This window comes from Pungitius pungitius, chromosome 1 (genome assembly GCF_949316345.1).
Source record: "Pungitius pungitius chromosome 1, fPunPun2.1, whole genome shotgun sequence".
NCBI lineage: Eukaryota > Metazoa > Chordata > Actinopteri > Perciformes > Gasterosteidae > Pungitius > Pungitius pungitius.
In genome coordinates this window covers 25,075,144-25,101,772 of record NC_084900.1, presented here as the reverse complement: position 1 = coordinate 25,101,772, position 26,629 = coordinate 25,075,144, and the positions used below count along the sequence as shown (strand labels likewise).

Genomic DNA, 26,629 nt, shown 5'->3' with positions numbered 1-26,629 from the left:
TAAATTAAGTTTTTTTTACATACTGGTTTGTGGATCATAATTGTAGCTCTGCCATAATATACCAAGCAATTATATTCGGCAAAGTACTGGAAATGGATGATTATTTCTCAGAAAGCTTCAATTATTGAAGAATTGCTTGCTTTCATTATAGGGCCAACACATTTATTTTTAATTAGTAGCATTTATTGTTTAACATTTTTATCACTAGTCTTATAGTTGCGTACTACTGCAGATTTTCTGCCATATTGTAAGACCTTACCTGTTAATGAAGTTACCTTTTACATGCTATGCCTTTACTTTGGAGACAACATGTTTGGCTTCCTGTCATACTCTAGTATTGACAGACACGATGCTTCTTTCCGCCAGGACAGATAAGAAGTTATGAATACGTATATCGATATAACAGTTTATTCAACAGTTAAGTAGACACATTATACAAGCAGGGGTTGGTCGAAGTAGATTTTACTCAAACGAATAGTGATGAATGTCTTAACAACTTGCACGCATGTAAAACTACATTTACGACAATCCAGTGCGAATGACGACCACCCCTCTACTGCGCATGTGCGGGCTGGTGTTGTCAGCGGTGGTTATGGAGATGGGTCTACAACCTGTAAATAGTACTCTTATGTTCGTGGTAAGATATTTTTTCTATAATCTCAAAAAAACGGCTGATTAATTTAAAATGTGTAACAACAAAATATAGCTTCGAGTGAAATACAGTTGTCAGGACAATTAGCTGGTCAAAATACCTTTGAAATACAGCTAGCGTCACTGAAGACCAGCTAATTCACTTTGGTTGATTGAGTCGCTGTTAGCTAGTTAGCATTAGTGCCAAACATGTTGCAGTCAGTACGGAGGGTTTATCTGCCCGCTTCCTCCCGATGCCCCTACCTAATGAGGCTTGTGTATAACATATAAAGAATAACTTATTTTACCCGAATAGATGCGAAACATGCGCCAACGGACATAACTGGCCGTTTAATATTTTCATTGTCCCAAGTAAATCCTTCAACAAATCTTTAATCCTTTGGCTTTCGCCATATGTTCACACGCGCACATATTCAACACATAACCCCACGTGTCAAAAAACTAACCATTGTTAGTACTAATGATATACGCTTTTATTGTAACGTATAACTATGCATTTAAATTAACACATATGATCTCGTATCTGTTTTTCCTTTAAAAATTAGTTATTCTGAGTTAGTTAACAATTAATTTGTCTCTCATTTCTAGTATATCAACTCTAGAAAATACTATTACAGGCCTATAGAATTAATACATAAATTGTGCAATCTCGCCCAATACCATATTTAACTTCCTTACTGTCACCAATTAAATGTGCTCTTTTCAGTTTATTAAATATATATGCATTTCTTATTTTTTTTGTGTCCTTTCAGTGTACATCAAAGGGATGCCCCGAAAGATAAGATTCATTGTGGTCAACTCTTCAAGTCATGAGGACATCTTCAGTGCTAAGGAGCTCATGGTCCATGCACCCACGGTCAACGGTTGGAGGTCTAGCAGGTAAAGCCAAGGTTTTTGTTCGAGGAGAAACGCTGATCCTTTGCCTATATTCAAATATTTTGGAATAATTCTAGATTAATCTTTCACTTTAAATCCAAGTTAAAAATAACTAAATTTCAAACTAACTTTAACTTCAGCTTGACCTAACCTAGGGTGTGAGAAAATTAAACGTCACCATTTACCTATTACTTCAATATTGCCTCAATATTGTAGGATTGACCAATGTGGCTTTTACTAAATATTTACCCAATGGGGATTTTTGATGTATAATCATCAGTAATATGGATATAATGACAAATTGAGTAGTTTTGATTATACAAAATTTGGATGATATCTAGTCTATATTTATCCTACCATAACCTTATAACAGTTAATTAAATATTTTTATATTTTTTCTACCTTTGTAATAAATGTATATATTTAATTGTGCTGTATTGGCTGTACTGTGTTGACCTAAAGTGTATTTATAATATAATGCTACTAATTGCAAACGCACTGCCCTATGCAACTATTGCACATTTACAATGAGTGGAAACACAAAACTTTGATTAATGTAGACCACATGTGTCAAACTCAAGGCCCGCTGGCCAGATGTGGCCCGCCACATCATTTTATGTGGTGCTTAATTCACATATGCGAAACTCGCGGCCCGCGGGCCAAATCCGGACCGTCAGCGCCCACCGTCGGCCCGCATCCGGTCGAACTGGGCAGTTTCTGCCCCGAACCTGAAATGAGTTTGACACCCCTGATGTAGACCCTAAATATAAAACGCATTGTCTATAACCACAGTGCTTTACTTTCAACAACATGAAACATTTAGCCGAAGCAGTTTTTCATTAATTTGGGCTTCCTTTTGAAAGAAACACATCATTTTCCGCAGGTTGTGCTCCTACCCTCAGTACGTCACCCTACAGCTAGCGGAGAGATGTAGGGTGAGGAAATTGCAGCTTCTGGGCCACCAGTACCTCATCCCATCCAAGGTTGAGTTCCACATTGGAGACACCCTTCCTGAAACCAGCGGCTCTGCGTTCCCTGGGCAGCTTCGCAGACTCGGGTGAGACTGCAGACTCGACCAGGCTGAGTTTTCCACTGGCATCCTTCTGTGTTGTTTTACTAGAACTGAGCATAATGTCAATACAAGGTGGTTTACAAGATTTGAATGAGAAACAATATTTTTCACGAGGAAAAGAGTTACAATTTATTATTTTGCAATTCTGTAAGCAAGGCCATGTGTGGGATCAGTGGGATGCGCATTTGTCTCCAACATAATACCACTATCCTTTGTGCAATGTAAATCTTTTTGTGTTAACTACTGATTAAACATCTATGCATTATTTTTGAGGATACAATACAGTTGCACAGAATGTAGGAATGCATTTCAGTCTTTTATATCTCTGCAGAGGTGTTGAACTAAAAAGCAACATTGTACCACAATTGCAGGTACGTGTCTTTGTCAGATAATGAGAAGACAGGCTTCAAAGCGCGGGAGCTGAAGTCAGTCCACGTAGACGCCATCGGAACGTATCTGAGAATCACCTTCCATAGGAACCATGTCAACCATTACAACCACCACAATCAGGTAGTCTGTTGGACGGTAACATTGCAAATTGGTTACATTTCAACAATGTTTAGCTGACACAGAAGGACCAATCCGAACTGTGAGTGTTGTTCTACTTGTTTTTAGCTTTCCAGAATTAAATTCCGTTGAAAATAAATAAACAACACAATCATGTTTAAAAGAAACTCACCAATAACAGCAGCTCTAGCCGTTTCTCTCAAACAGTGATTTTCAAACATTAATTTTCAAACATATTGAAGTTATCTTCTGTATTGAGTGACTGCTTTATGAGACACTCATCTTGCCAATTATACCCTTGACTTCATAATCTTGCCTTTTCGATAGTGCATCCATGCGAATGACTAGTTAGATCATAATTTGCTTGACCAACTTCTAAAAATGTATTCACATATTTATCATGAGACATGAGCTTATTGGACATTCTCAACCCCCTATAAAATACATTGTGGCTCTTTAGTCTTTTGCCAGTTTTGTATATTGCATTTGTTTTAGAAATGTGCCTTAAATGTCATAAATGCACTTCCAGTTATCAATGTCAAGGTTTTGAAACCCTGTTAATAGATTGGGTTTTAGCTGTTTGGCTGGTGAATGTGTGATTGACTCAAAACGTAACACAGTGTGTTCATCATAACATAAGAACATAAGAATATGTTCCCCAGTGTGGCTCATTGATGAAAGAAAGGAAAAGTAAGACTAGGCTTTGACTACACCAACAGCACTTTGTTCTTCAGAATAGGAGAATAGATTCTTATTTTCTGGCTTTTGGTGTGAATACAAAACATGAACCGGCCTTGCACCTTAAACTGGGCTGAATCACTGTACTTCCACTATTGAGTTCCCGACACTCACATTTTTATTCAACCCCTTCATCAACACCTTTTTATGATTTCAGGTTGCTTTGGTTGCCATTAATGTTCTGGGAGATTCTTTGGATGGCAACGCTTTCAACACGATTGTAAGTTTTCTTCAGCTGTCCCTCGTCCCTGTACTTACATCTGCACAGCACTGGGTGGAGCTCCAGTTCTGTGAGATGTTGCTGTGTTGTCATCAGTCAATTAGAACACTGTTGAGTGACGTCTCCTAATCTGTCCTCTGACATTGCAGGCATTGGCATGTCAAGTATTGTATATAATTTATTATTATGTGCTATTGTATCGGCATCTTATGTAGTATTTGCTTGCTTGTGTTTACCTGGAGGGTTTGTGTGTGTAGGCACATGTATAAGTGTCAGGAATGTAGTAATGAGACACAGAGGGAAGGTAGTATGTAATCACACAGGAGGCCTTTAGTTAGCCAGTGTAATCAGATAGTTCTGCAGACGGACAGGTCCTGGATGAGGGAGAGCACCTTTAAACACACACACATGCACACAAGGCTCAAAGACATGGAAAGACAAGGACACAAACTTGCAGAGATTCCAGCAAACAGGCTGTGCATTGTTGCTCCACTAATCCGACTCGGAGCACCTCCACCACAGGAGGGTCGGCTAGATCTTGTTCTCTTATATTTGTTCATGGCGGAGGAAGCTGCGTTTGTTTTGTGTGTTTGTTTTTCACAAAAATCCTTTAAATGATGCACACTGGACTTGGTGTGTTTGTCTTTGTGGTCACTGACCTAAATGGCCATCTAACAGGCATTTGACACGGACACTTATGTAATGGGAAAAGCCCAGTTGTCACTAATAACATCGCCGGCATACATCATACCAGCACCCTGAGGCAGCAAAATGGGATTCTTCCATCCTACCCATTTCATAATATACACCGTGGGCTTTTTCCTAGATATTGCAGGTATAGTGGCAGAAGGCGTAGGTGTGTATTTTATAGTTATGTGTACTGTGGCGCTGGACCATTTTCACAGAACACCGCCAACGCTTTCCTATGAGGGCTTTTTCCACAAAACCTTTTGCAACGCCTCTATATTTGTCTGAAGTGACAGATGTAGAGGCGGAAACACACATTGCAGTTCATTTTTTTTAAATATATATCCTTTGTTTCAATGGTTTGCAAATCCCAGGCTAAATTAAATTCACCTCAATTATATTGAAATACTGACTCTTAAAATCTGTGATCTCACTGTGTTCCTTTGTATGGAATCTGAAGCTGCTTGCCTGCTCTTTGCCCTCTATGAACAAATGTTAGCTTCTCGTTTCAGTCAGAATAATTACATACTGTATGAATAGAGTAGTGTACAGTATTGCTCGAGTTTCTACTCAATTCTGGCTAACATGAAGTGAAATCATGAGTAGACACGTCTTGTGGTTGTAAGGATTGAACACGTTGAGGTGAGCGCAGTGTAAACAGCGGGCTACTGGTCTCCACTAAAGGCACTAATTAATGATTAGCGTTTGATTTACGTGACTGTACTTGTGTTACTGCCATTTGATTTTTTTTTTTTAATTTATTGAAGTACTTCTACATTTATTAGGTCTTCCCAGGCACAGTGACACAAGAGGATAAATGCATGTGTGTGTGACATTTCCCCCATCTGTTTACCCCCAGCCAAGCAGAGAGCAGCTGATCGAACAGTACCTCAACAGTACCCAGCTGGAAGCCGCCTTGGATACGACCTTCATGGGGTGAGGTTAGGCCATTGAACCCTGGTTTCTTTGTCTTGTGACAAGAACATTGTTCAACAAAGCCATTGAGTCTGGAAAATAACCAATAAGGCTTTCAAGGTCACACACATTTGAAGACAATGCAGGTGGTGGCCCGCACAGGGAGAAAAACATTTCGAAATATTCCTTTTCTTTTAATTCTAATATCAACCCCCCAGGGACGTTTCACCGCAGGGTCTCACTCCTTGGGGGTCGATCCATGTTTTTCCCCCTTTGATCAGGATTTGCACAATACTCAGCCCATTTGACTGATAGCAACATGTTTTCCTAATCTACTCCGGGATCATCAGCTGTTCTCAATATTCAACATGTTTGGCGAGTGTAACAAGTTCAGACCTGACGTATAGAAAGAATTGTTTTAATGTCTTAAGTTTGTTGTTTTTGTGTCCTGTTTTGCGCCCAGTAAATGTGAGTCCTTCTCCCCTTTGGATGACCTGGCCTTCGACATGTACCAGGACCCCGAAGTTGCCAACATCATTCGACTCCTGGACCAAAAGAAGCAGGAGATGGTCCAGCGGGAGAAATACGAGCAGGCGAAGAATCTGAAGCAGGCCATCGCCGACCTGCAGAAGGTACCGTAGGCGCTGGGGCACCAACAAATACCAGGATGTCCCCCCTATGTCAATTTGCTTTTCGGTTAATTGACTACAATCAATGATTAAAAATGGCTTAAAAACAGTTAAAAGATGTATTTCAGGCTGACCTCAAATAATCGGCAACCAGCTCGTGCTCTATACTGACCACACAGACAGGAATATCTATTCGACTTTGGGATGTATTTCTCGGCAAGAAAACCAATAAGCACTCACTGTTATTTTTCAACTAAGCTACGTAGTTAGGGAGCAACGGGACACGCATGTTAGTGACGTCAGCCAAACTGCAACTTAAGATGGACAACAAAGAAGCATCTTAGATATCTTTGTCCTTTTGTTGTTACAGTACTGTGTCATGCAGACAACACAAACCAACCCTGTTCAAAGCATAACTTTATTAACATGGCTGCAATATAATGAGTTCTGCTAAAGGTTACTTGACATGATCTGCGTTTCTCGGTCGTGAACATTAATTCGGCCGAATTATACGTCACTATTTAAATATTGCCGCCGCAAGGAATTGTGGGACAGAATTATCTCCTTTCCTTCGTAAAGGATGGTCCAGTGCTTCCTATGCTAAAGGAGGTAAGTAGGGAAGCATTTCCTTTCCTAAGCATTGGGGAATTCGAACAGCCCTTATCATGGCGGCCACGTACACTACGACCGGGTCGTTTCTCTCTTTCATTTCACTTTGACAATTAGAATCTAGCCAGACAGTTGCATTGTGGGGTCTGGAGAATGTCCCTTTGTTTCAGTACAAACAAGCAGTATGTGTACACGCAGACACACATAAGCACACATATGCTAAATATCCCTGGTTACTGAAAGTATTTCTTCCAGCAAAAGGCAGAAGATCTTTTACCTGGATCTCCCCTCCATTCACCGCTGTTTGTAACAGTAGTTGTTAAACATTGTTCAGATTCCTGTTACCGACATCCTTTGTATACAGCGTTACCATGCTGACCATGAATTCTTAATAAGCTCAGCAGCTGCAGTGATGGTCATCTGGTGGGGTCTCTCCCACTTCCAACCAGCAAACAATCCTTTTTGTAACCAGATAACAAACACACACTCACACTGACACTCGCATATGGCATATTAACATTGCAGACAAAACAGTTGCCAAGGCAGTCATGCAGAAAATCTGTTGTCGTCCCTCCTCCCAGGTAGTCTGGGGATGTTTTTTGATGGTTACATCAATTGATTACATGATGTCTGAAAGCAGATGGCAGTTGTCGTGTTCATGGCACCTCTTTGTTTTGCCAAATTTCTCTTCCGGCTGTGTCACTTGGCACTTTGTTCGCAGCTTCACGTCATTTACGCACTTACTAGAAGTTTTGGTCAAATTTCCAGCCCATAATTATTAGTGATATAAGTGTCGCTGGGCTCTATTATTTTTTAAACTATAATTCAGCTCATATTGTGTTTAAAGCATGATTCTGGATCATTGCATGACACCAAAGTATTAACAAACAATGCTGCGGAAACACAGTAACATCGGGGAAGTAACCTTTTAAGGAACAGCCGTGCCAAGAACAACACCAGGGCGGATGGAATTGTATTTCAGATCAGCACCAAATCAATGTGCAAAAAAGATATCTGTTTCTAAAGGTGTCAGATGTATCAGGAGCGCCGGCCTAATGCACAACAACCACTTTAACTTTCAGCAGTGCTACATGAAGATAGCAAACATCCCAAAGACCTTTGGCCAATGAAGGCTCGCACCAACATAAATCGAAGCCATCTTGAGGCCATCGATGTCGTACATCAGCCCCGCCGCCTCGTTCCCCTCTGTAAACAAACACTAAAGGATCGGTCCGTCACAGCAGGGCTATGTTCACCTCTCCTCGTCCCGGGCTCTTCCAGGTCGGCGAGCGTCTGGCTCGATACGATGTGGAGAAGCGATGTGCGATCGAAAAGGAAGACTACGACCTGGCCAAGAGGAAGAAAGAGCTGATGGAAGAGTACAGGAGGAGCGTCTACCAGCAGCTGGAGGTCCACAACGTGCTGGAAATGGCAATGGTCAGTCAACATTAGATGGAGGTGCTTCACCTGTTTATCTGGATATTTTTATCCGAGGTGTTGGTGTTCATCACTTATTCTGCCTTCACCTTGTTAACAGATCACACAGGCCGCAGATTCATCCTCAGCCCGCGATCCTCCTGCCCCCCTGCCTTCTCCTGGTCACCGTCCTTCCCCCACTGGGCCCCTTGTGTCCACAAACACATCCATGGAGGGGAAAAATACGAGCGCTCCCCAGAACCACGAGTCGGACACAGAAACCGCTGTGGCCAAACCGAGCAGCCAGCCGGACCCCCCGTGCACCCCCGTCTCTGCTGTGCCTAAGATAGACGTAAGAGACCCGTTGTTTCTTTTCATTCCAAGTTTTTATTAATTCAAGCTTATCAACGTTATAAAAATCAACTTCCCATCATGAGCAACATTTGCAGGTACTTAAAAACTATAACAGATGCATTGTACTTTGTAGGGCTTTACCAGAAGCTTGTTCTTCTGGGGTCAAATTAGTTTATTGTTGTAAGAATAACCTAGCTTACTGCAACACCTTGGGGAACATGTCCTCTGACGTAAGCCGCTGTAGCGTTGGAACACGGAGCACACAGGGAGATTGTGACCAGCGGGGGCTTTTATCCTTTACTCACCACCTACTAGGACTTGTCCTACTGCAGGTTTGGGTTTCACTATTTAATTAAAAGCGTGCAACAGTTGGCTGACTCCGGCGGCTGCCAACCTGGCCCCATAGCAGGGCTCTGAACCTTGTACGAGGCAGCAGGGTGCCAGTGGGCCTCGGGCCACAGGAGACAGTGCTGGCCGCGTGGAAAGGTGGGGTTAAACGTTCATTGTGATCGCGATGTCGAATGATCTACAAATGAAGGTGAGAGTAAGTTGAGAAAAAAAAGGGAATGTGGAAGATGATACATTTTTCAAAAAGATGGACAGACCTAAATGTACAAAAGAGAAACAAGTTATTGTTCTGTGTGCTGATAAATACAGAACAGTATTGATGATTCAATTTGAAAGAAAAGATGTTTGCTTGTGTAATTAAAATATCTTATTCCAAGCTTTCAATACCATTGTGGTCTTGTGCTGAAAGGTTACCTGTGTGCCTCATGACGAGAGGCCGCTACCGGCCATTCTGAGGACGGAGCGGCCTGTGGAGGAGGCTCTGTCCTCCACAGAGCGGCGCTTCCCCCAGCCTGCTTCTCAAAGGGCTGCACACAGCCCCGAGGTGAGCGGAGAGCCAGAGCCCCTGTCGGAGACGGCCCAGAGAGAGGCCAGCCTTCCACTAGAGGTCTATGGAGAAAGCGTGGTAAGAAAAATCATTTGGAAACACCTGGCTCTCTAAGCGAGATAAGTGTTTTCATCTCTACTCATGCTATACTATATGTGAAACATATTATTATTATGTTCATCTTCAGCCCCTCTTTCTATTCCAGGTGGCCGGGGTGTATTCCAAAACCTGGTCCTACAGAGAGAATGCTCTCCTGGCTGTGTACAAGAAGCTTTCGGAGCTATCACCCGCCACCCCCAAGGAGGAGCTGAGAAACATGACCAGAGCTGCTGTCTTCCTGGTCAAGAAGTCCCTCCTGGATAAAGTGTCATCTGTGAGTCACGTTGTCCAAGTGTAAACGTTCTTTCAACAGAAACCTTTGCCGGTAAAGATGCCCTGTTAAGCCGTAGAGGATATTTTTACTTTTATCAATGTCAAAGTCTCAGTAAATCACGTTCTCTGGATTCATTTTACAAACAGAGCTAACGTTCATGAGTCAAATCACAAGCACACCCATGCACACTCCTAACAATGTTGACCCTGTCCCATATGCTACCCTAGTTCTCTCTCCCGCAGCTGGTCTACCTTAAACAAACTGTTTTGACAAGGATGGCCCTGTAACCGCTCTCTGGAAGTCATCTATAGCGTGTGGTAACAAACAGAGTAGTGCTTCAATAATTCAAGTTATTTATCTTCATGGCCACCGTAGCTGCTGATTAGCTGCTTCACTTATTAAATACGTCTTTCTCTTCCAATTTTGCTCTAATCTGCCATGTCATGTAATCCCATCCTGTGTCTGAATGTTGGTCAGGGTGTTTTGTTATGTCTAAATCTGCCTATTAATTGCAAAATGCTACAAACATTGATGACAATTGACCTGTAAAAAATGCAGCTTATTGGATTCTTAACTTCACTGATTGTCCCTCCACATCTGCCAACTGTAACCAACTCAAAGTAAACATTGCCAAGTCTAGCCTCTTTGCTAATTGACACCACCCTGGTGCTAGCTTCTCTCAGAAAGTCCACTAAGTGTGTAGCTAAACGTCCACTGGTTCTCTCCTTAGGTTTTCCACGCCTCCTTGAAGTTGCTGCGGCTGCTGCTCAGCCAGCTGGTCCCAGGTCTGGGGCTGGGCCGGGCCGAGGTGAGCCACTGCATAGATCAGACTTGGCCCAGCCTGCTGGCCCGGACTGGAGACTCAGTGAGCCGCCTCCGGGGCACAGCCATAGCCTTCATTCAGGTATTGAAAACACACTGGACTGACATGTAAATGTGGCACAGTACAGAGAAAGTATTTATGTTTTTAAAGTCAAGTCAGAGGAGTGAGGATATAATACACTTCTGAGAGTTCCAATTGAAGATTACATCACAATGATCATACTGCGGTGCAGTGTGGTCATAGACAGATACACAATGGCTCCATATAACAAAATACAATAATAGACAAGGAAGTTGAAACTGTATTGGTCAGAGCTTACGAATAAACAGATGGTGGGACGATAGAATAGAGTCTGGATCAATTTCTCCTTTTCCATAAAATCTATCAACCATACTAATTTGACAATTCCAGGAGCTGTGAGTACACATGAAAGAAATATTGTTCCTTTTAAAAAGATCATTCTGTAGACCCTGATCCCACCATTACCACATGCAGGCAGAAGTTTGCTCAACATACTGTGGTCATTGAAGCGGAGTGACATGTTTCGTAACCTCCAAATGCGTCAGAGAGGATAAAATATGCCATGATTCATAGCTGGGTGGATATGTTGTGGTTAGTGATTTTTAGTAGTGTGAGAAAATCATTTGATAACCGGATGATTAAACCCTTTTGATCAGTTTAAAGCCCATAATTATTCCTTCATATCATGGTCTTTTTCAAGCAGTTGAATTTATTCAAAAACTAAATAATAAAAACCTTTTAAATTTGTCTTTAAACAGTGTAGTTGCAATGTCTTATTTGATTTGAATCCTGACATTTACATTGTCATTTTTGCAAGGCACTTACTTTAACAGTCAATACATTTGTTATCTGTCAATTGATTAAAATAATAATCCTTTGTTTTCCCTTTCCTTATTAAGGTTTATGTCCGTTAAGATAAATCTCATTCGTATTTTGAATAATCAGTTAAAATCACAGACAACTTCACTCACAATGACTTGTGCAATATAATTGTTATGGTAATTGTTATATTTGTTTAGTTTAAATGGAAAATATTAGGCTCCATTCAGATGAAGCCAGTCTGATGGACAGCAGCCACCGATCGTCCATCAAACCTCTAAGGTGCCTTATTTACTCGCTCCAGAGTAAGCAAATAGAGGGAATAGTCCCAACATGTGAGAAATCCAACTTTCTTTCAAGGGCAAACTTTAACTAGTAAACACTGGCTGCACGGTCTCTATCTTCTGTGTTTTTAGAATATACATTTATGTCTTAAAAAACAGACTATTCTTCCAAGAAATATGAAATGTGTGTCCTCACCTTCAAAACACGGTGAATGCCATCGTATTTTGAAGGCATTGTTCCACCAGCACAATATAAAGTCAGGCAAAGCCAAGGATACCTTTTGTTGTTTAAAAGTGGAGTGGAAACGCTCCATATTGTTTTCACACGGTTACACTCCCCTTTGAATTAGAACTGACACAATAAGAGCCTGTAATGTTGTTATGACCCACTGCAGGCTGTAGAATAATGCTATTACAGTAACACACTTCATACTTGTGCAGTGTGTCCCACCGGTGCCTTGCAATCTCTGTCTGCTGGTTGTGAGGGTGCGTGCGTGTCGGAGCGGAACTGCCGTGCATGGCGACAGGTGGACAATTGTAGGAAAAAAACGCTATGACATATGAGACTGTTTTCTAAGCGAGCATGTAACTGAGATGCAGAGAGCGGATAAACCAGGCTTTTGTTTTCTAGCTGAAGTACGTTTACATGCAAATACATAAACAAACCAATCCTAGTGAACGCCCATGCGGTTGTGTTTATTTAATTAATTTTTAAAGCAGTTCGTCACGGCTTAGGCTGACGTGGACGGGCTTGGATTCCCTGCGTGCACGCTGCACTGTGCTGTTCCTTGGGTTGGGAGGTGTGTGAGGTGTCGTTTAGGCTCTGCCCGGGCCTTCAGACTATCGGCCCACGTTGTAGTTCATCTGATGGCTCCTTCTAAGACCCGAGAGAGCCACCAGTACTGGAAGTTGTCTCTTTACTGAAAGTTTTACCAGGCTCATGTCAGCACATTGCGCAGTGTGCGCCGGCCAGCTGGAGTCTGTCGCGGTGTGACCCGCGCCTTGGTGTGTCTGATGAGTAATAGAGGGATGGAGGTCTTTAGGAGCTACAGCAGCTTCTCTTTCAACCAGTTCAACTCTGGCAACATCTGTGCACACCAGTGCCATGAGTCGCAGCCCTCTGAAATCACCGCCCTCCCATTCTGGATCTCAGAGCAATGACTGAATGCCTCTTTTTACGATGGGAACAAATTATATGTGGGTTTTTTTTTTTTTGTGTGTCTGCCAAATTTCCGACATACATTCCACTCACCCGATGAGGTTTGAATGGCACACAACTGAGAGGAGGTTTTCCAAAAGTGTAATTTTCCACTTGTATTCTCTGTCACGACTTGTCTCTCCAGCAGTTGCTCGTGTTGAATGACAAATCACCACACATATGTTTTACAAGTGTCTTACCGTCCAGAACACATACCATAGCTGCTTTAAAGTGGCTAGCCTGCCGCTCTACCGTGACATCGCACCGCGTTTGTTCCAAAAACGTTGTCTCTGCTTTGTGTCCTCCTTTTAGGAAATTGCAGTTTTGAAAGATGTACGCGCTCTGCATGTAATCCCTGGTGAGCTGGTGAAGCCCTTCAAGTCCAACTTCCCCTCCCGTCCGGCTCAGAGTAGGGTCGAGCTGCTCCAGAAGCTGCTTGCTGAACTGGGGACGGAAAACTCTGGCTTCACCCTGGACAACGTCATGACGGTAAACCCAAATGGACCCAAATGGTGCAAAATGACCTATTTTTTTGCATCTGTGTTTTAATTCATTGTGAATGATTCTGGCTTCTGATTCTGCACATTTCTGTTTGTATCAATCTGATCTCTTCCAAATCTGGAAATAGCAATCACGGCAGCATGAATGCACAAGTACTCTATATTGATTCATACAGTATGAAGCAGTTATTTCACTTAAAATTGGCTTCCATTGGGCTAATTTTCCATTACATTTGGCTTAGATATTACACGGTGACGAACTGAAAGGAGCTCAGTCCCTCCCTGGCTCTCCGTGGCCATTCAGTTCCTCCAGACAGGATGTGAGAAAGCCCTGCACAGCTGAGACTATGTCGTCACCACTGGCATCCACTTCACATCCCCTCCTCCGGTTTCCAGCAGTGACCTAATATCTACGTGCAAACTATCTAAACTGTTGACCAGGCCGGGCAGGACAACAAACCGCCCCTGTCCTCCCCTCCCTAGTTTACGACCGGTCCTTTGCCCATCCCCATCCCGCCTCCGCTCCCCCCTCGACACATCTTTTGTCAGCAAGAGCAAATTGTCAGGTTTGACCACTCTGAAGCCAAAGGCACACGGATGGCGTCGGGTGGCCGGTGTTTGTGTGCGTGCGTGCTCAGCGCCTGTCTTCTTTGTATTGGCTTTCTCCCTTGTGTGCCTGGGAGACATTGGATGGAGCTTCGAAGTTTAGAAGCCCTCAGTACAGACCTCCCCCTATTCCAGCAGTGCAAAGGCCACAGATGTAGAAAGAGAAAGTCAATGGGAGGGAGATAGACAGTAAATTGCTTCGTATTAAACCGGTATGCGGTGCTAAAAGAAGCCGTGGGAACCCTGATCTAACTCGAGGACAACTGAATCCTGAAACCCAAAGTAAATCCTCCTAGGGTATCTTCCTCTTTAAATATCCCCACCAGCCCTCTTGACAGCTCTACAGTGTTGGCCAAGCTATGTTTTGAGCATTTTTCCTTTTCCCCCCTGCTGTTACCTGGGTGATCTGCTCCGGAGCGGCAGGCAGAGGGCGAAAAAGGGGGTGATTGAATTTCTTGTAATTAAAATGAGAAGTGGACGGCTGAGACAACAGAGAATAATGGCAAACTGTCCCAGAACCGGTTGAACGAGGGCCGGCTGGCCTTCATACGCAGTTTAGTTTGAACGCTCTCCTCTGGCGGCACCGCCATTGTGCTCTCTGCACACAAGACTGTGTCGGGTTATGGGCTCTTTCTACGTCATGATGTGCATTTCCCTTGAAGTTACTTCCTGAATAATGTTGCGGTTTTTGCACATGAATTACGTGCAATGATCTCTCCTTTTGTCACGCTTCTAGTGAAACAGTTCCTTGTCATTCACCTTTGCATATGGGGTAATGACGACTGGAAACTTGGTGAATTCACGGTTCTCATGGTAAAAAAAAAACATATTTATACAAAAGACTTCCTCTTTGGAGAGTTGCCCGCATGTTTCTTATTTCCAACAAAGGTGTCTCTGTTCAATAGGTTGAACCAAGGCAGAAACTCCGTAATGGGATGTCAGTCAGAGTTCCCGCTCATTGTTCCCATGTTGTCTTTCTGTCAGTTCTGTACAGCGGCTTTGGAGCACAATGCATCAGCGGTTCGCGGTCTGGCTGTGCGCGTCATCTTATCCATGTACCAGCAGCACACAGCGGCGGTTCTCCACTACCTGCCGCCCAACAACGCTGTGGCACGAAAAAACTGTCTCTTCAAAACCCTCTTTGATGGCTTCTCAAAGATTGATGGAAAACCGGTGGACAGTCAGGCAAGAAACGTTCTTTTTTTTGCAAACAAATCTTTCATTAACACCATCTTCACTTAGGTATACTAAAGGTATATAATATAAGGTACAAACTAAATAACAGAAATCTCCTTTTTTTTCCATTCGGGAAAATGCAACATTATTTTGCATCTAACTGACAAGCCGCGTTGACGTAGTCATCTAGGAGCAGCTGGTACATGGGCAGTGAAACTGTCAGACATGGCAGATGGGAGCACTCTCTTGATCGTTTTAGAGAGGACTGAATGACGTCATGCCTTTTTTATTTTTTCCAAGCTGACAGTAACAGAGTTTCATGTTCTGCAAAAAGCCAGCGGCCTCCGTTGCTTCCTTTGCCAAAGCAAGCACGGCCTTCTTCTCCCATCTTTTACTCACCGAAATAAACTCTCCACGACATGCATTTATGAATAATATAAAGATATTTGGGGTACACTGTAGACAAAATGTTGCACCTCTTCCAAATCCTGCACTAGGAACCGACCGGACTTCTCCAACTTCACAAAATGTTGTTGAGGATTTGCTGTTTGCTGAATCCACCACCACAGCCCCTGAACAAGTCTGCTTGTGTTACCGTAAAGTTAGTGACTCACACAGTGACCGTGTTTCACTGGCATTGTTGGGGACCTAGCCTCCCCATTACATAATGGCTGTAAGAGTCTGGACAGCTTAAAGCGGTTTAGTTTTCAAGATGGCGTGGCGAGTCAAGAAAGATCCGTGATCCTGAAATGATGACAAACGGGAAGAAAAAGAACCAACACAGAGGAGCATGCAACAGATAAAACTGACCATGAGTCTCTTTTCTTCCAGATTTTAAATAAGGGAGGTGGTCAGCAGGAGGGGAAAAAAGAGAAGGAGGAGATCCACTCTCTTCAGGAGCAGCTGGCCGCCTTGAAAGAGATGACAGTAGGGGGAGTTGTCATTATGCTGCGATTACATGGCTTCTCGTAACGGCTAGTCATTTGTTTTTATGATTCCACGGAGACCTGGTAGAATGTTAGCTTTCGGTCAGAAACTAACATGAACATATGCAAACACGTTATGTGGAACTGTGCTCTGATACCCATTCATGTTCATCTTTGTCTGCTTGTGAAGGAGAGAGGGAATGACACCACCAAAGGACAAATGCCAAAGAAAGAAGCTCCAAAAGCTGAGTCCCAAAAAGCTGGCAAGCCAAGTAGGTTCACATGTCCAGAAAAGCAGACAAAAAGCTCTCAGTTCCTAATCGCATTAAGATATGCTTTAGTAGAGTTAAACACTATTCTGTGTTGAATTGCTTTAAAGCACAAAGGGTCATATTACAAATCAGCAACATGTTGCTAATGCAGTCTTTAGAGTCATGTAACATGTTGTGGACTATTTTGAAGGTATCTGAAGGTGAATGACTTGAATGGCCGTTTACACAAGGGATAAAGGCCATTACTGTGTCTAATTTTGTTGTCGGTGGTTCAGCAACAGTGCACCCGAAAGTCTTGAACTCAAAGTACCGTGCTTGTCTTGGCATGTCCATAACAGAAACAAAAGCTCCATTCGAACAACAAGGCTTTACACCAATGCAGCCATTCAATTCCACCATGAACCTATAGAAAGGGGATCGCAAACATGACAACAGAATATGAACCGAACAATTTAAGGATTTTTAATTGATTGGACTGAAATATTTCTGATATGAGGCGAGTTAATTGTTAAGTGATGTTTGCAGTCGTGACCGGTAACACATGTTGTCTCCTTTATTCCCAGCTGTCACAAAAGTGCCGCAGAACAAGGCACCAGACAGCATAGACGTCCAACCGACCATCAACTATCTGGACAAGTAAGAGCCTCAATGGAGTCCTTTGAATAAAGTTTATTCGAGTAACATAAAAATAAAAACACAATGAACATGGCATGTTGATCTAATCCTGATATCACAGGTCTATTGTTTTCTGTGAAGCTTTTATAGATAGTGTATTCTTTTCCCCGTTATTCCAGCCTGTGTATATTCTGCGGTAAAACGGATGAGTCATTCACAGAGGACGGATTGGACCTTCACTACTGGAAACACTGTCCCATGCTGAGACGCTGCGACGAATGTCGACAGGTAGACGGTTACCCCTCTCAGGAGGTGTCTGCGTGCGTGTAGTCCTCCCAAAGAGGAGGGGGGGCTTCTTGCTCGCTGTTGGACGGAGCTCTGCGTTGTGTCCGCAGGTCGTGGAGATAGCCAGCCTCACAGAGCACCTCCTCGGCGAGTGTGACAGCAGGTCCATGTTCAGCCAGTGCCCTCGCTGCTCGGAGGCCGTGGCCTCTGAAGATCTGAGCCGCCACGTTCAGGGCCCCGGCTGCAACTGTGAGTGCTCCGTCTCAAGTCGCCATCTCCTCGCGAGATGAGAATCATGCTTTTTATTCATGTTTTTATTACGGTGGATTTTTTTTTCTTCTTTTCCTGCATTTATTGGATGGTTGTAGATTAGACAGAGGTGAAATGTAATAGGAGATAAGAGTCCGACATGCAGAGAAGGTCCCGAGCCAGAGTTTGAGATGTTCCAGGTGTTAAAAGCATCAATAAATAGGCACATAGATAAAAACACAAATTGATCATAAATAAAAATGCTCTTGTTCTATGTAAATGTGCCGCAAATTCCACATATCTGTGTTTTCCATAAAAGTTGCTGATCAGAATGCTCACTAATATTTTGCTAACAGAATCCAACATGTGAGACTCGAGACTAAATTCAATGCTGTGACACTGTCCTGGCTCTGTTCTCCTGTTTGTGTTTATAAACAGGAGAACAAGGGCATCAAGTTACTGTGTGAAGCAGAAACCTGGTGTCTTCCCTGGTGAAGCTCTGTGAAGCCCGTACTGCACATCTTGCTTGTTTTTTGGAGGCAACCCACATGCTCCGTTCCATTGAGGTCAGGTTTTGTGCTAGGCCATATAACCGCAATTCCACCGTTTAGCCCTAAAACCTACTTGATTACTTTGTGTGTGTGTTAAACCGTAAAGAGTTAAGATCCTCGTTTTGCTCTATCGCCCTCAAATTGGGGGATTACGTGCCACAAATCCTGCACTTGATGGAAGCCCAGTGAAGTAACTTGTTAGGTTTAGTGCTTGTACGGGTAATATTTTGGGCCTCAAGGGCAGTTTTAAGACTGAAAGCAAAGGACTAGAACGGCAACACCTCTGGTATCTATGTAGTGACCTCCGGCTGTACCTTCTCTCTGGTTCCATTTGGACCAGATTATCTCATATTATCCAGGTCATCCCTCAGGACGGCCTACAGCCACCTGTGGCCACAATTCAAACTCTTTTGAAACATGAAACACTATGGGAAAGTACATACTTCAGATTAGAATCTGAAGTATGTACTTTCCCATAGTGTGAGTTTCAAACAGCCCTGTTGCCAGTATTTACTTCATGAAAGCCGGGGTCAGCTTTTTTTAAGGGGACTTCTGGTTCTTGTGGACGCAGGGGTATTGCAGGAAGATTTGCATAAGGTCTCTATTGCCGTTTGTCTCACCTTTGTTGGTTGTGGGAGCAAACAAAAATTTGAACAGGGAACTGCAATAGATCATGTTCCTGTTCCTTTAGGGTGTATTTTCATGGGTGTTATATTCCTTTTCGCTCAACATGTTCTGTAACTGTATATTAGGTACGTTTAAAGGTGTCATGTGTCTGTTTCAGCCCCCATCGCTGGAAAAGGCTCCAATCACTGTCCTTTGTGTCACAACAACTTCATGCCCGGGGAGAAGGTGAGATTCGGGTTGTTTCATTGTCATCGCAAAGATCTCTCCCACATGAACAACATGTATGACCGCATTGGCAAACAAGACAACAAGCAAGAAAAAGTCTATTTCTATGAAGTAATCATCTTGTCAAATGTGCCACCGAGCCGGATTCGGCACAATATCAGATAAAATTCTCCAGGTTTCCAAGGAACTTACTATGATTTGAGGTTGTTAATCAATGAAGAAGGTGGACAAAAGTTAAAATTTCTTTCCCAGGCAGGTGTATAAAACATGGGTGAATAAAGGATCCACAGATGTTTAATGGATCTTGAAGCCCCTTAATACACACCATGCAGCACATCAAGACAGTAAGCGGAGGCCACATGTACAACACATCGAAAGGAAAAACAAGATTTGTTTTTAAAGTAAAAGAAAAAATTGAGAAAGCATGATAGACATAATTGGACCATTTCTTTGACTGACATCTGTCATGTTTTGTGTGAATCAAGAAATAGCTTGATTTAAATAGGATCAGAGCATGTGGACCAAGCACTAAAGAGGTGGAACGTGGTTCAATTCAGATTTTCACCCCACCTGTGCCCGGACTTCACTCTGTGAGTTTGTTTTATCTTTCATATTGACGCAGAGACTCAAAGCATCTAATGTGAGGCTGGAGGAGCAAACAGGTGTCGAGGTAAAACCCTGATATTTTGCTCCTTTCCAGGCTTCAAAGCGGCCTTTGTTCCCAACGGGCTGCTTCATGTGTCTCAGAATGAAAAAGATACCGTCACGTTCTTTACATTCCTGTTAGTTTAGGGGCAAGTGCAAAGAAGAAAAATCTTAAATGAAGCTGTGAAAACATAAATTATATTTATTTTCAATAAATTCCCAAATTCCTTTTTTTTGTGGTCTTGTTTGTTTAAGAAGAAAAGCAGTTATTTTGATATTAGTTATGAATACTGGACAAAAGAAGGCTTTTGAACACGCATATGTTTCCTTTGATTGCAGCAGATTGCTCCCTGCTGTGTGTGATGATGGATGAATCAATGACAGGAAAACATTGCAGTTGAAGATTTAGTGGAAATCTTATTCCAATATGAGTCAACATAACAAATGTAACATTGAGGAAACCATAGTAGCACACACTGAACACCTGGCGTAACCTCAATGTTAAAGATGACTTTATTTAACCCAAATAGTCGAAATAGTTCACTAGTAAACAGAGCTCTCGATCCAACGCTCTTGCAGCTTTTCATCCATCACTCATCAGTTTTGTCCATTCACAGGCTTTTGATGAGAGAAGTTTAAAATGGAAAGACTGTGTGCCCCACTAAAAGATGAAACAGCAGTGTAGCCTTTCATGTGTCTTGCGTTACGTCTCCTTCGCCGCGGCGTGTAGTGAATCATGCAAACTCGTCTTTCAAGGACTCACAAGCGCTCCGGGAATCAGTGTGACCACCTGATCACCTCTCCCAGTTTGCAGGTCATTTATTGCCTCTTTTATAATGGTGTGTATGTTTTCTGCCTTGCAAATATTCTACTGTAGGTAGATGTATGTCATGTGAGATGAGCACTTAGGCTTGTAGCAGTGTGGACCAGGTGTGATCTGTTCCATATAAGCCGTGCACAACACTGGCCCGATGTTGCTGGAACACAGCTTTCATTGATAATATTGATTACCACTGTGACTAATGTTTGCTTTGTCAAAGGCCTTTTAGCCTTCGTATCTCTGCTCACGACACCTTGGAGTGTAAATGAAGCGCCTCATTAACAGTTTTCAGGTCTGTTTGCAAACATCGCCAAAGTAGGATCAGGTGCGAGAGACGTTGAGGGTGAGCCCACGTGTACAGCGACCATCATTGTGCAACCGTAGCCGGATTTGTGTTCCCATTCAAAGTTGCGCTCACACACACACTCGAATAAAAAAACAAAAATAAAACGAGAAAAATAACTGAAAAGAAATTCTCGTCCTCGCTGGCCGAGCCGTGAGCTCGGAGCCCATGAAAGAGGGCAGTGTTGGTGGGAGGGAGGCGAAGCCGTTGACTGGGCCCCACAGAGGGAGCCTACTCACTGAGCTACTTTGTCCCCCCCCCCCCTTGCAGGCCTGGAAGGCTCACCTCATGGGGAGGGAGGGCTGTAAACAAAACTCCCGAAGGACTGCGGTGTCCCAGAGAACCCAGCCGGCACAAGGTAAAGCATTCACACCCCCCCCCCCAGACCCCAGCCGCCTCCCTAACACTCGATGTGGAAGCTGTACAAAGTGCTGGTCAAATGGTCACGTTGTAACTTTTCCCTGAGGGTTTCCTTGAATTGAGGCACATAAAAAAAAAAGGTGTCGAGATTAAATTTGGAGGGTAGCGGCGGGCGTTGGCGTGGCCATTTTGAGTCATTTGTAAGCACATTGCTGAGTGGATGTGGACTGCTGGATATGTTCAACACCGTGTTATGGTTTTCCTCAATCCACACACCTTCTATTGGATCATCCTAATGGGTGAATATTTATTTATTCATATATGATTTAAATATGCCGTTACCATCGGCAACGACCAGCATCGCCAAATGAACCAATTGTGAAATCCTCTACGCAGATGGCATCATCCGAGATATAAGATAAAACACACATTTGAACTGTGGCTCATAGGTTTACGGTTTCAGGGTTTCCCCCAGGAAATAGTTTTCAAACAGGCGCCTCATGAAATACGTATTTTCGTTTTGCACTTTTGTATTCCGGAAAAGCTTATTCATTATTGTATGATGTCGTTGTGGTCTTCATGTTTGCCTTGGTGGCCTTCACTGTATATTGACAGTAAACCTGGTGACATGGCCGCAGCTTATAGACTCAGTGACGGTGCGTGATCAAAGAGCGAGGGGATCTCCCCGCCTACAGCCGCATCGCCAGGAGATGCTCACGGCCTGTTTGTACTCACATCACAGGGGATGCAGGCGGCTTTGCTGACTGACAAACAGCACACAAGAACAGAGGGTGTCCCGTTTTAAAGATCCTTCAACGGTTTACTTAACGGATGTCGTGTGTGTGTGCGTGTGTGTGTCCAGGCAGGGCCGGCGACGGGGCCAACCTGAAGCAGGCCTGGTCGGTCGGGGCCAGAGGGCGAGCCTTGGGCCGAGGCAGCCGGATCCCGGCCTTGACCCCCCGGGCCAGAGGACATCCTCCGGGGAAGCACTGAGACGGGGCCTGAGACACCTGTAGAAACAAACATTACCTGTTGCAACAACCCACTCCCACATTTACCCTCCCCACGATCCTGCATGTCGCCACCTTTACAAAAGACATCTGGATGTTGGATCTCTTGCCCTCTTTTATCTATACGTCTAGAGTCTGGCGTCACACACCTGCCGGGCTCTCCAACATGTGCACAGCGTGTCCTGTTGGCTGGTATCCCCTTACAGAACAGCTCTGTTTTGAGCCTCTTATATTTCAATTTGCTCTCGGCCCGCTTGGAGGCGTAAGGCTCGACAGCGGTCGACCACCGATTTGGCCCGTGTGGAGGGCAGAAATGAAAGAGAAAACATCACTATGTTTCTCCTGTGTGTCTTCATAGAGAGTCCGCCATCTTGAAGACGCCATGTTTTTTTTGCAGTAGCCCAGGACGCAGGAACAGCATCACGCCTCACCTGAAGGCCGCCCGGCTTCTCCGCCGTGACTCCAACCCCAAACCCGTCTGCCTCCTGTTGCTGCTGAAGCTGCGTCATTATGGTATGGATGGCTCCCGGAGCGAGTGCATGGTTTCCCATTGGACAGCTCGCGTTACCGCGGGCCGCTGGATGCCCCCGAATACTGTACACCGGAGCTTTTACGTTTTTTAAGTTGACTCACAAGAGACCGATGATCAAAGATGTCCTCGATTTTTGGTGCCTAATTGGCGTCTTCTCATTAGACCGAGTCAGTCTTACAAACTCCACGCCCTCTAATACAGGCTTTGACTGATGACATCACAGTGATGTCATTAGTGTTACACCACCAGACTCTGCAAACAAACAAAACAATTCATACATGAAATCGATTGCAGCTGTTACATGTCTTTTACTTGAAAGGGGTTTCCATTTAATGGGATTTAGGTCACAAACTCTTGAGGACAATCCCAGGATATAATCCTGTGTAATACCATTAGATACGTAAACGGTCACTAGATCTTACCAGAGCACAGGTTGACCACAGACTGCCATCTACTTACATTTCTCCTTCCATTTTCTATAAATTATATCGACGAAAATGAAGTTGCACTTTGCCGAAAGGGACCAGTTTACAGTATATATGATGTTAATTTATTTTCCTGCCTCTGCTGACCGACGATCTTGACAAGATGGCACAACTTTGTTCATCGTCCCCGGACTCACACAAAAGAGATGCATCTATTGTATGCAGTTGAATTTCTGTCGTCATTGGTGTGTGAGTGGAACCTGACGGTCTAAAAGACTTCAGTCTCTCGATTTGCTGGATTTATTTTGAATGCTATAAATTGTACTACTTCAATTGTACTGCAAAGTGTTAGGATGATGTTGCTGGAGACAAACCTACAAAAAACATCCTTAAATGATCTTTGCAAATTGTAACTTTCGTAGTGTAAATAATACCTGATTGACATTTACTGTTGGTAGATGCATAAAACTAGATTTGGTCAATCCATCACGTTGGCTTTTATATGAATCTATGACACAAAAGTGTATATTTTTCCTGTTTTTAATTTGCATAACAGTCAGTATTTATTTTATTTTATCTGTATTTGTTTAAATAAAGCTACATGACGCTGAACATTGCAGCTGTGGTTTGTTCACACGTCGGATGAAGGGATGCAACAGTAATTCTGCATTTTACAAAGTTGACAGAACTCCGGTTTTATTTAAATGATCAGCCAATCAATCTGCACAATTACAGCCCTTTCAGCGTCTTTGGTTTTTGGCCTCACTGCCGATTCTACACACGTGAATTGACATTTACAATATATTAACTTAAAACAATCCAATTATTCAATTTTGTACAATTTCAGCCCCCTACATTAACAAAAGGAAGAAAAGAGGATCACCACTATGAATGTTGAAATCAGATATAAAGATCAGTTGTTGTAAAGAAACAAGTCCAGTCTCATTTATGCCCGCACAAACACACACAAAAACCTTTACAGCCCATGAGGGATGATAAAAGTACAAGCTGAAATGGCACCGGGGGTCAGAAGGGGTCACCTTCCTGTGGTGTGCACGTGCACACTGCGGAGTAGTGGTTTCACGTAATGGAAAAAGAAATCCAAGTAGTGGGATGAAAAGCTCCAAAGCCTTTTGAATTGGGACACACAGAAAGAGAAAACCACAGTGAAACAAACCCATAGAGCACTAGACCCTTTCTCACGTGTGACTGGTCCTGTACATCTTTATCTATTCATTACCCCCCTCAGTTGTGGCTCCCCGTTGGTTCCATAACTCAGTAGAATTAGTACAGACATGCAACAGAATGCGCACAGCTCCAAAACTGATCATCATCATCATCAGGATTGATCCCGGGTCACATGGACGTCCTCTGCGCGCACACCAGCTCGTCGCTGTGCACCACGCTCCACATCCGCAGCAGCTCCTGCGCGCTCAGCTTGTGCACCACGACGAGGCTTCGGTAAAAGCACGGCTCGCTGTTCATGGGGCTCACTTTGCGTCGGGTGATGCCGAAGGTCCTGAAGCCCGGGTGGATCTCGGGCGCCAGGCGCAGCTTCTGCAGGCACATCCCCAAAAACACGTCGTCGATGGGGTACAGCTCCAGGTCCTCCGAGGCCACGAAGAGCCTCCTGGCCAGCTGGGAGGACATGAGGAAGCCCCCGCCCCCGGCGTACGGGGGGTACGGCTTATCGTACAGCTCTTTGGGGATGTAGTACTTGCTCTGCCGGTTCCGGATGGGGATCGCCTTGGAGATGGTGTCCCCCACGAACAACTCGGCGTCCTTGCGCTCCTCCGTCTTGAAGCCGATGAGCTGCAGCAGGTTGTGCGTGTTCACGAACACGTCGTCGTCCCCTTTGAATATGAAGCGCACGCCGGGGCAGAAGATGTCGAACCACTTGAGGAAGTTGACCTCTTTCAGCGTCAGGTTGAAGAAGGTGTCCATGAAGTCCCACTGGAGGATGTCCCCGTAGATCATGTCCTCGTACTCGATCAGCTTCTGGAGGTTCTTGGTGTCCTTGCCGGTCGTCGGGCTCCCCAACAGAAACAGCGTTTTGATCACCTTGCCGTCCACCGTGTGCTCGTGGCCCCAGGTTTTACGCACCGCCTCCCGCCGGTCGTGCTGCTCGATGACGGACTTGACCACCATGAGAAGGTGCACCTCTCCGTCGGCGCACTTCTCCGGGTGGTTGATGAGCATGGGGAAGTACCTGCAGTGTCTGTGCAGGACGAACTGGTGAAACCTCGGGTCCAAGCGGCGGAACCAGTCCTTGGTCCTCACGGACGCGTCCTCGCTGCAGTTGAGAACCTGCGCGTCCCAGAGGGCCGGAGTCCCGTTGGAGACGCGCTGCGCGTCCGCTGCGAAACCAACCGGTGGGGCGTCGGAACTAGTTTTCACGGCGCCCTTCTTGATGGGAAAACATCTGGAGCCGCACCAACCGGCGTCCCTCGCGTGCTTGGCCCCCACGCCGTCCTTTTCTGCCAGTTTCAGCTTGTGGATCATGAGGAAAGACGCAAAGACGAGGGACAGACTCAGTAAGGGTTTCAGCAGACCGACCCGCTTTCTCCGGGGGAAGTGATCCATGGCTCTCAGTGCGGCGCCCGGGGACCCTCGAATGCCGGACCTTCTGGCCTCATAGTGTGTCAAAAACGTTTGGTCCGAGTGAAGTCCATCACCGCCGTGCCCGCTCACTTGGAATCCAGACGATGCGCTCTCGGGCGGGTGAGAGCGCAGAAGCTGAAGTGGCCCCGGGGCCCCGTGGTGCCATGACGGCGCTCAGAGGAGTCAAGCATCGCTTCTCGGTGCGGGAATGTGATGCGGGAAACACAACATGTCCTCAAGTTTCTTCACCGCCTTTCCGTGTCAGAATGACTGGAGACCTGCCCCTCCCCATCCAAACACCCCCCCCCCTCTCCCTAAAGATCTCCTCCCCCAAAATCACCGAGACTGATCTGGGACCAGCGGGAATTCCATTTCTCCCACACACCAGGTGTGCCACGACGTCGTAACGGGCCGATATACACACTTTATATTTAATCAAGGCATTGTTTTTAAATATTGAGCTTACAATGATAAAAAGTAGAATTTACTCCATTAAATGAATGGAAATAGTGAAGAGATACAGGTGTATCGCTCACTGGGACTAAACACAATGTAATAATGCGATACGTTTGGGAGTACAAAGTATACGAGGTAGAACTTAGTTAATAAAATGCAAAATAATACAATGAAATAATCACAAAAAAACCAGCAAAAGCATTACAAATACATGTTGACGTATATCTACATTAACATAGTACAGAACGCACTACTTTCACAAGTTGAGCATTATAAAAACTTTGTAAATGTGGCCACAAGATGTGTTAATTCTAAACA

General features: G+C 44.3%; 2 protein-coding genes across 5 annotated transcripts; one reads left to right on the top strand and one right to left on the bottom strand.

Annotated features, from left to right (window-relative positions):
* Window positions 1–213: 213 nt before the first annotated feature.
* Window positions 214–24,119, top strand: cep104 (centrosomal protein 104). 4 transcript variants are annotated; one of them, XM_037478492.2, is made up of 22 exons: window positions 218–637; window positions 1,404–1,530; window positions 2,411–2,584; window positions 2,971–3,109; window positions 4,002–4,064; window positions 5,611–5,687; window positions 6,130–6,298; window positions 8,186–8,341; window positions 8,442–8,672; window positions 9,432–9,647; window positions 9,775–9,942; window positions 10,673–10,846; window positions 13,400–13,576; window positions 15,178–15,378; window positions 16,201–16,296; window positions 16,486–16,567; window positions 17,131–17,203; window positions 17,362–17,470; window positions 17,578–17,716; window positions 19,052–19,119; window positions 21,198–21,285; window positions 22,150–24,119. In XM_037478492.2, exons 2-22 carry the CDS (start codon window positions 1,418–1,420, stop codon window positions 22,278–22,280), a joined length of 2,844 nt encoding a protein of 947 aa, XP_037334389.2. In that variant the 5' UTR covers window positions 218–637; window positions 1,404–1,417; the 3' UTR covers window positions 22,281–24,119. The 4 variants fall into 4 exon arrangements, with proteins under 4 accessions (XP_062419564.1, XP_037334390.2, XP_037334389.2 ...); XM_062563580.1 differs by lacking the exons at window positions 21,198–21,285; window positions 22,150–24,119 and adding an exon at window positions 19,376–21,187 and having other exon boundaries at window positions 214–637; window positions 19,052–19,248; XM_037478493.2 differs by lacking the exons at window positions 19,052–19,119; window positions 21,198–21,285; window positions 22,150–24,119 and adding an exon at window positions 18,155–19,042 and having other exon boundaries at window positions 216–637.
* b3gnt7l (UDP-GlcNAc:betaGal beta-1,3-N-acetylglucosaminyltransferase 7, like) lies at window positions 23,934–26,150 on the bottom strand. The gene has a single exon (XM_037478530.2). It carries the CDS (start codon window positions 25,835–25,837, stop codon window positions 24,611–24,613), a length of 1,227 nt encoding a protein of 408 aa, XP_037334427.1. The 5' UTR covers window positions 25,838–26,150; the 3' UTR covers window positions 23,934–24,610.
* Between the last annotated feature and the right edge of the window lie 479 nt (window positions 26,151–26,629).

Coding starts and splice junctions, on each gene's coding strand:
- cep104 (XM_037478492.2), top strand. CDS start 1,418: ATGCCCCGAAAGATAAGATTCATTGTGGTCAACTCTTCAAGTCATGAG. Junction 1,531..2,410: donor AACGGTTGGAGGTCTAGCAG/GTAAAGCCAAGG, acceptor CATTTTCCGCAG/GTTGTGCTCCTACCCTCAGT. Junction 10,847..13,399: donor CAGCCATAGCCTTCATTCAG/GTATTGAAAACA, acceptor TCCTCCTTTTAG/GAAATTGCAGTTTTGAAAGA.
- b3gnt7l (XM_037478530.2), bottom strand. CDS start 25,837: ATGGATCACTTCCCCCGGAGAAAGCGGGTCGGTCTGCTGAAACCCTTA.